The sequence below is a fragment of the Scylla paramamosain genome, chromosome 33, assembly GCF_035594125.1.
Source record: "Scylla paramamosain isolate STU-SP2022 chromosome 33, ASM3559412v1, whole genome shotgun sequence".
NCBI classification, from domain to species: Eukaryota; Metazoa; Arthropoda; class Malacostraca; order Decapoda; family Portunidae; genus Scylla; species Scylla paramamosain.
The window spans coordinates 14,622,368-14,632,131 of NC_087183.1; the positions used below are offsets into that span (position 1 = coordinate 14,622,368).

At 46.0% G+C, this 9,764-nt stretch overlaps 1 protein-coding gene across 1 annotated transcript in view; it reads right to left on the reverse strand.

Moving 5' to 3' along the window:
* Positions 1-6,797, reverse strand: part of LOC135089743 (uncharacterized) — a 22,603-nt gene extending 15,806 nt beyond the window's left edge. The window contains exon 1 of the mRNA XM_063985726.1: positions 6,643-6,797. Within this exon, the coding sequence (XP_063841796.1) occupies positions 6,643-6,679 (37 nt within the window). The 5' untranslated portion in view covers positions 6,680-6,797. The remainder of the gene's footprint in view (positions 1-6,642) is intronic.
* Between the last annotated feature and the right edge of the window lie 2,967 nt (positions 6,798-9,764).

A 9,764-nucleotide genomic window follows, 5' to 3' on the forward strand; every position in this document is an offset into this window, starting at 1 on the left:
GAGGGAGGAAGAAGGATCCAAAGCAAGGAAGAAGGAAGGAAGGAAGGAAGGAAGGAAGAGGAGAGAAGAATAAAAGAGAACCATATGCAAGAAAACTCAATATACCCCGTGACCTCTTGTGTGTGTGTGTGTGTGTGTGTGTGTGTGTGTGTGTGTGTGTGTGTGTGTGTGTGTGTGTGTGTGTGTGTGTGTGTGTGTGTGTGTGTGTGTGTGTGTGTGTGTGCTATTTTGAGCTGGGAGTTATTGAAGGGTAGTGAGGGGAAGACGGAGGAGAGGGGAGGGGATGGAGTGGGCTGGAAGGGTCTGGAAATGAGGGGTTTGGGAAGGGCAAGGAGGAACAGAGAGGGAGAGAGCAAATGGAGGAGTGTAAGAAGCGATGGAGAATAATGGGAGGAAGGAGGAGAATGGAAGATGAGTAATAATGAGTAGGAGATGCGTGACGTAATTGTACAGGAGGAGGGGGAGGAGGAGGAGTTAAAGTGAGTGAGTGTGTGTGTGCATGCCCAAACTAACTACGTGTATAAAAAAAGAAAAAAAAAAGGATGAAAAGGTGGACATAAATATCAAACAACTTCAAGTAACGTCATGTATATCCAAGTCTTTTATCCTCTATTCTCAAACTCCACTGGGAAAGAAAACATTCATTACACTCAACATTCCTCCCTCCACGTCCTCCTTCATCCCTCACGTCCACCCCCCAATCCCCGCATTTTATTTGAGTTGAATCTCTTATAAGGTTGAAAACGACTGGCTTTCTTCTCTCTCCTCCTCCTCCTTTCCTTCTACCTCGCCTTGTGGGTCAGGTGGCTCCAGAGGGCGAAAAAGCCTCACTCCTGACGGCGAAAGGGGAAAGCCACAGACTCATCCCTATTTGTTGAGGCAAGGCGCTCATTCTGTTGTTACGAGGCAAGTTTTACGTTTTCTTTAACAGTGATGCTGCGTCTTTTGTGGCATGAAGAAGCTGGCGAGGCACGTCACTTTAAAATCCTGTACTGGGTGTTATTGAGGCAAGGTGAGGGCGAGGTGAACTGAGAGGGAAAGTCAAGAAGGGGAGGATGGCATAGCTGTGTTTCCAGTTTCCAGTTTTTCCTGCATGAAGCGTCTCACTCGCTGCCCGTGACCTGCGCTGACCTGCCCTGCCATGCCCTCACCCAGAACACCCACGCAAGTCCCAGCCTGCCGTCGCTAACCTCTGGAAGGCTCGGGTAGGCTGGGGTTAAACTGGGGTAGGCTGGGGATAGACTGGGGGTATAATAGGGTAGGTTCGAGGTAGGGAGGGGTAGGTTAGGGGTAGGATGGGGTACAGGAGCTTGCCATGACCTCGAATGATCTTTATGTAGATGAGTCTGTGCGGTAACTGAAGGGCCGCGGTGCACCTAACTGAGAGGCAGGTGAGGAAACGGTACAGGTGGGAAGTGGTACAGGTAGGAAGGTACGGGGGTGAGTTGGTAAGAGGTACATTTGTTGGGGAGGGTTGGAGAAGGCTGGGGGAAGGATAAGGTGCATTTAAGGACTGAGAGGTACATCCGGGACAGAGCGAGAGAGAGAGAGAGAGAGAGAGAGAGAGAGAGAGAGAGAGAGAGAGAGAGAGAGAGAGAGAGAGAGAGAGAGAGAGAGAGAGAGAGAAACTTATGGTTAATATTTGCTCTACACACACACACACACACACACACACACACATCCTGCTAGACAAACCCTGAGGCAATACCATCCTCCTCCTCCTCCTCCTCCTCCTCCTCCTCCTCCTCCTCCTCCTTCTGCTATTACCTCTACGAATACAGAGAGCATATTTACGCTTACGGAAGCCAAACAGGAACATATTAGGGAGGGTGATACCTGTATTTTGAGAACCTATCCACAAACGAACAAACACACTTTTCAATCTACAAGCAGCTGGGGTAGAGATCTCAGGGGCTGTGGTCGCTGGGGAGGTGAGAGGGAAGGGGAGGTAATAGAAGTAAGGGTTTAATGTCTGGTAGTATAGATCCGTTTGTTCTCTTAGTGGGGTGGTTTGTATTAGTTACCCTTCGTGAATTCCTTGTTAGAAAATGGGAGTTGATGGAGTGGTGTATAGAGACAAGGGAAGAGAGTGAGAGAGAGGAAGAGAGAGAGAGAGAGAAGAGAGGGAAGGGGAAGAGAGAGAATACGTATTTTCTTTTCTTTCTTTTTTTTACCATTTTTCATTCTTTCTCCCTCAATTTCGCCCATTTTCCTCCTAATCAACCTTCCTTATCTCCCACTCAATCTCCCACTCAAACCACACTCCCTCTCTCTCTCACACACGTTTCCTCCCACTCAAGCAACCTTCTCTCTCACTCTACACATGTTTCCTCCCATACCACTCCTTTCCTCCCACCCCAAACACGTCTCCTGCCGCTCCATCCCATATTTCCCTCTCACCTATCCCCGTTTCCTCCCATAGAGCCTTTCACTCTCCCACGCTGCCTCTCCTCTCAGACAATGGGACGTGAAAGTGAATTAAGGTGAATGAAAGGGGAGAGGGAAAGGAAGAATAACAAAGAGAAAGATTGAGTAAATAGGAGAGAGAGAGAGAGGGAGAGAGAGAGAGAGAAGGGGAATTTAGCAACAGGGGAAGGGGAGAGGAAGAGGAAGAGAGAAGAGAAGAGGAAGAGGAGGAGTAAGGGTTTATAGTATAGGAGAAGGGAGATGAGTGGTGGAGATGAGAAGAGAGAGATGAAAAGCAAGTCATAGGATCTCTCTCTCTCTCTCTCTCTCTCTCTCTCTCTCTCTCTCTCTCTCTCTCTCTCTCTCTCTCTCTCTCTACTGTGTCAACGTAAAACCTCAAGTCATTCCCAGGAAGCAAGACACGAAAGCCTCAATATTCCATTACACAAGAGTTAAGTAAGGGATTCAATTAGCGGTGTTTCTTCTAAGTAAGGCTTAAGTATGAGTGCAACCTTGGTGATTAGGTATTGCAAAAGTTACCGGGAGTTTATAAGTGTGAGAGAGAGAGAGAGAGAGAGAGAGAGAGAGAGAGAGAGAGAGAGAGAGAGAGAGAGAGAGAGAGAGAGAGAGAGAGAGAGAGAGAGAGAGAGAGAGAGATTCACCAATGTACGGAAGCTGAAGGTCATGCAATCTTCTTTAATATTCTCTCTCTCTCTCTCTCTCTCTCTCTCTCTCTCTCTCTCTCTCTCTCTCTCTCTCTCTCTCTCTCTCTCTCTACGACACACCTCTTTCTACACTCCTTACTCCTTCCCCACTCCCTTACATCACCACACACACACACACACACATCATAACCTCCAGACACTCCTTTTCCTCCTCCTCCTCCTCCTCCTCCTCCTCCTCCTCTAACCTTCACATCCTGTAATCAAAACATCTCCTTACAGGTACTTATAGGTATTCTACAGGTATTATTCCCCTCACTCATCACAGGTGTCCTCATCCCTCACCGCCACCTGAGCTGTTATTCATCTTATTCATCTTATCTCTATCTCTGTCTCTCTCTAGAATAATCTTGTCTAGTTCGGATTATTTATAGATGTGTGTGTGTGTGTGTGTGTGTGTGTGTGTGTGTGTGTGTAAACAGGTGCGCCTAACGGCATACAGTGTAAAGAAAAAGCATTAATAAACAAAATATTGACAGATGATGAAGATAAAACAAAAAAGTGATAAAAGGAGGAAGACAGAAGCTAATGAAAGTCAACAAAACGAAAAAAAAAGAAAGAAAAATGCTGTAAATTTACGTTCAGAGAGAGAGAGAGAGAGAGAGAGAGAGAGAGAGAGAGAGAGAGAGAGAGAGAGAGAGAGAGAGTATTGACAACATCTGCACTACAAGTCTTCTCGCTTTAGTAGTAAGTGCACTTTATACCCTCTACCCCAAGTCACCTTCAGGACTTCAGGAGCTGCAGGATGGCGCCTTGCAGGTCACGCACGGTAAACAAAGGAATAAAAGGACCAATACAAACGTTCCCTTATAAAATCTAAACGTTGCCTGCAGTAGAAAACGGTAGAAAACGTAATTAACATGATTTTCAGCTAATTAGGCGAAGATTTCAGTGAGATTGTCAGACAGAGATTTGTATTAGTCTCTCCCTCTTGGAACGTTTAGAAAATGGTGAGTCAATTTGGAAACATATTTTTTTTTTTTTTTTTTTTTGGTGACTGAAAAACGTTGGAAGGATGTTTTTTGAGGATTAAATAAACGTTGCTTCTTCAATATCCGATGCATCACTCAGGTAAGTTAGTTTCCTTCAACATCATCGCTTGCTAGTCTCTCCCTCTTTCTCTCTCTCTCTCTCTCTCTCTCTCTCTCTCTCTCTCTCTCTCTCTCTCTCTCTCTCTCTCTCTCTCTCTCTCTCTCTCTCTTAGATTAGATAATAGCGTTAGCGTGTACCTCTTGTAATCTATTCTACGTTCTTCCTTTGTGTTCTCTGTTGTTATGTCTCTTATCCTACGCATCTCCTTCTCTCAGCTACTTCCTTCTTACCAATCTTCACCTTCACTTCCTTCGTATATCCACACCACACCACACAGAGCTCATTCTCCTATCCCTTCCCTCTCCTCCCACGTACCCCTCCTACCATCACCACCACCATTTACATCACCCTTAACATAATCACCTCTCCCCTCTCAACACCTGAATCGCAACACTATCTTATTAACTCCCTAATTAGTCAGGGCGAAGAAAAAAAGAATAACTAAATAAAAAAAAAGGAAAAGACTTCATCACCAACATTATAAATAGGAAAAGAAAGAAAAAAAAATCTCCTACTGGGTATTGTACTTTGCTTCTACTGTCTCTTTTTCTGCTGCTTTTTCTCCCTCTCTCTTCTTTCGTACCTAGGAGGCGCAGACGGAGGGACGCGCCAGGCAAGAAACCCGCGGCCTTGCCAAATGTTTGGGTGTGCGAGCAAATGTTGTCTTATGCTACTTGAGGAGGAGGAGGAGGAGGAGGAGGAGGAGGAGGAGGAGGAGGAGGAGGAGGAGGAGGAGGAGGAGGAGGAGGAGGAAGAGGAGGAGGAGGAGGAGGAGGAGGAGGAGGAATAGTAAGACGAGGGTGAAGAAAAGGAGGCTGAAGAATAAAAACGCAAAGGAGAAGAATAATGAAAACGAAGAGGAGGAGGAAGAGTAGTAAGTCGAGGGTGAGGAAGAGACCGAGGACGATGAATAAGAGTGAAAGGAAAGCGAAGAATGACAAAGAGGAAGAGAGGAGAAAGAAAAAACAAGCAAATATGAATAAAAGAAGAAAAAAACGACAAAAAAAAACAAAAACAAGAAAAGCAGGTTGAAGAAAGAGATGAACACCCAACACACACACACACACACACACACACACACACACACACACACACACACACACACAAGCTTCAAAACGTGACCTCTCTGAATCCTGCGCTTCGTAACAAGAGAGGCAAGATGAGCTCTCAGATCCCCGCAGCTTACATCAAGTTTACATGACTCGCCGCGTCCCCATTCGTGCGTGTGTGAGTGAGCGTGCGTCAATTTCGTGTCTCCGGGTCCTTACACTCCGCCAAGGTGAGAAAACAATGCGAAACAACACAGAGACAGCGTACTCGGTAAATATTAATGATTATCTCCTTTTTCTTTCTCTCTTCGTTTTTTTTTTTCGTTTCATACCATCGCTTACTCATCTCCACAGTAATGATGGGTAATGAAACTATGAATACTGACGAGGAATATTAACAAGTTTAGGAAAAAGTATAAGTTGAGATTCTGTAATTTCTTTAAAAGGCATTACGGTTCAGGAATACACTCGGAAAATTCAAATAATGACTCAACGTGGCAGGAAAAAACCCTAGATCCGGTTTACTGGCTCGTCAAGGACTGGGGGAAGAGGACTGGGTGGGGCCTTCTAGTCTTCCCTGGGGTGAGACACGTGCGGCACTCCCTCAGGGTAAGGCTAAGATAAGTTTGCAGCCTCCATTCTTCCACCGAGGGAATGCAGGAAGGCTGGGAGATAGTTTTGTCTTTCCCTGGGGTGAACAAGACGCTACTACACTCCCCCGGGGTAAGGCTAAGATAACTTCCCAGCATCTTTTTTTCTCAGTGAAGGAACAAAGAAGGGCTGAGAGTTAGTCTCATCTTCCCCTGCGTGAGTAACGTGCGTCTTACACTCCCACAGGGTAAGGCTAAGGTCGCAGTCTCCATCCTTCCACTGGGGGGATGAAAGTTGAACTGGAGGAGTTCGTCTTGCCTTCCCTGGGGTGAGTAAGACAGACACATCCTGCACTCCCCTAGGGTAAAGGTAAAGTCCTCAGTCCCCCAGCCTCCATCCTTCCATCGGGGGAGAGGAGGAGGACTGGAGTAGAGGAGGGCTGGGGTAAGACACTCCTTCACTCTCCCAGGATAGAACCAAGGCAGTCCTGCGCCTCTCCACCGTGGCTGAGGCTTCGTGCTTCAGTTCTTAGTTCTGCTCATCTAACGCAGGTGTGAATGCGGGGCAGCGGGACGGGGCGCAGTGGGGCGGGGCTGACAGGTGCCGCCGCCCTTCCCCGCGGCGAGAGAAGAGGTGACCCAGTGCCCAAGTTCACTCTCGCTTTCGTCGCGTCTTCTGCCTCACGCTGGTAACTGTTCTTCGCAGCCCAGGGAGGAGGCGGCCCTCGCTCCCCGGACAGACAGACACCCCAGGGCACGCCGCACGCCACACGCCACACTTACCGATCGCCAACACCAGGGAGGCGAGTGGCAGCCGCATTTCCCCCTCTGCTCGCTACAAAGGCTCACAAACGACAACCCCACTTGGAAAAGCCACCGCCATTCTTAAACCTTTATACTCATCCCACTCCAAGCCGCCCGCCATTGTTGCGCTAGAGGTCACGTGACGTCGTGCGCCTCTCCTCATTGGCCACTTTCTCCGTCCAGCCAAGTTCACTACTCTTGCCATCACGCGCTTCCACTACATACGAAACCTGAACTTTCTGAGCCTAAACTACGAACTACAACCTTACAAAACCCAACATAACACCAAAACACCACATCACACCTATACCACCCGCAGAAAAACAACAGAAAACTAAAAACTAACAAAACAAAGGAATACAGAATCATCAGTCATCGTACATCGGGCCGCGACACTGACTGAGAGACACTTTTACTTTCGTACTGATGATGATCCTCATTGAAACCTCGCTAGGCACTGATGCTCCCGCGGCCGTGAGGGAGACATTCAGGACCAATGGCACCCTGGCACTCCCTGCTCAGTGCCACGCGAGCATCTGGAGCCGTCTTAGATTAAAATATTAGTCCAGAATGCGATATTAGTGGGGGAAGGTGTGAGACTGTGAGGAAGGGGAGTGAATGAGGAGGAATGAGAGGAAGAGGGGAGAAGGTGAATGAAAGGGAAAGGGAATGAATGAAAGAGAAAGGGAGCAAATGAAAGGGAAAGGAAAAGAATGAATGAGAGAGTGAGTTGGAGTAAGAGGAGATGTGTGAATGAGAAATATAGAGTAAATGAGACGAAGAGAAAACGAATGATAGGAAAAGAGTAAATAAAAGAATGGAAGTAAATGAGAGAAAAAGGAATAAATTGCAACGAAAAGGGGTAAATAAAAGAAAAAAAAAGAGGGAATGAGAGACAGAGATAGAGACAATGAATGAGGAAGAGATTTCAGGACAGAGTAAGAGATTAAAGAAGATTGAGAAGAATGAGTTGCATTTTGAAATAGATTGTATGGGAAAGATGAGTTGCAGTGACGAGATAATCTGTCAGGAAGTGAGGGAAGAAAGGGAGATGAGAAGATAAAGAAAGGATGAAGGAGAATCAAGGAGGTTAGGTAATGAGAAGGAAAAAAATGTAGTAGGAGAAATAAAAAGAAGAAAAGGAGAAAGGAACGATGAGAAGGTATAGAATGGAAGGAAGAGGAGGAAGAAGATAGGGTAATGAGAGGGAAAATGTAAGAGAAGAGAGCGAAAAGGAAAAAAAGGGAAAGGTTTTGTAAATAAAAGGAAAAAAAGGAGAAAGAGTATAAAGGGAGGAATAATATGAGTGAAGAATGATGTAGAAAATGAAAGGAAGGGAAAGAAACAAGAAAACAAAGAGAAGAATAAGGAAAACAGAGAATGCAGGAAAGAATGACATAAGTAAAAAAAAAAAAGAATGATTACTGAAAAAAATAGTTTATGAGTGAATATTTATGTTAAAGACAAATATGTAAGATAAATAATAAAAATAAGAACGTTACGAAGAAGACCAAGAAATAAAGAAAAGAAGAGAGAAAAAAGAGAGAAGAGAAAGAAGAGGAAGAATTAAGAGTAAAAGATAGACATAATTAGTGGCTGAAAAAAAAAATAGGAAAAGAAAAAGATTACGAATACTAAGAAATAAAGAGAAGGATAACATAGAGAGAGAGAGAGAGAGAGAGAGAGAGAGAGAGAGAGAGAGAGAGAGAGAGAGAGAGAGAGAGAGAGAGAGAGAGAGAGAGAGAGAGAGAGAGTACAGGAAGGAACAAAGGTAAAATATAGATGAAAATAGCAAAAGAAAACAAGGAAACAAGGTGCGCAAGGTGAAACAGAAGAAAAAGTCCGATGTAATGATAAAGAAGGAAAAATGAAGAACAAGTAATGATGATAGAGAACAAGGAAGACACCAAGACACAGACAGGGAAGAAAAAGTTAAATAAACCAGGAGGAGGGAGAGGAGGAGGAGGAGGAGGAGGAGGAGGAGAAAGAGGAAGGCGCTCTCCTCTTTAGAGTAACGGAACCAGAAGTCGAGACGAGGAAAGAAATCATCAAATGGTTCCTTAGTACAACAGAACTAGTTTTTTCCCACGCAATCACACACACACACACACACACACACACACACACACACACACACACACACACACACACACACACACACACACACACATTTACGCACGTACAGCAACACAAGGAGGGAAAGAAACTGCGAACTATAGAAGAAGAAGAAGAAGAAGAAGAAGAAGAAGAAGAAGAAGAAGAAGAAGAAGAAGAAGAAGAAGAAGAAGAAGAAGAAGAAGAGTTAAACAATAAATTAAGAAGATAATTAATCACGAATAAAAACAGAAAGATGCAATACAAACAAAGAAGCAGAGAGAGAGAGAGAGAGAGAGAGAGAGAGAGAGAGAGAGAGAGAGAGAGAGAGAGAGAGAGAGAGAGAGAGAGAGAGAGAGAGAGAGAGAGAGAGAGAGAGAGAGAGAGAACCAATGGGTGAATGGAACTGATGATGACGATGGTTGTGTATTTTCCTACCTCTTCCATTGGTCACGATAGGGAGATGGAAGAGGAGGAGGAGGAGGAGGAGGAGGAGGAGGAGGAGGAGGAGGAGGAGGAGGAGGAGGAGGAGGAGGAGGAGCCAAGGTCAAGTACCGGGATGGCAGGTCAATCTGGGCCTCCTCCTCCTCCTCCTCCTCCTCCTCCTCCTCCTCCTCCTCCTCCTCCTCCTCCTCCTCCTCCTCCTTCTCCTCCTCCTCCCTACTGATGGGGGGTCAGGAGGGCACTGCAAGGAGGAGGAAGAAGTGTTTGCGCTGGGGCAGGGGAAGAGGAGGCCTTGGTGGAGGAAGAAAGGGTAGGAGAAGGCAAGGAGGGAGAGAGAGAGAGAGAGAGAGAGAGAGAGAGAGAGAGAGAGAGAGAGAGAGAGAGAGAGAGAGAGAGAGAGAGAGAGAGAGAGAGAGAGAGAGAGTATTATTATTATTTCTATTCCTCCTTCTGTTTCTCCTCTTCTTCCTCGTCCTCCTCCTCCTCCTCTTCCTCGTCTTCCTCCTCCTCCTCCTCCTCCTCCTCGTCTTCCTCCTCCTCCTCCTCCTCCTCCTCCTCCTCCT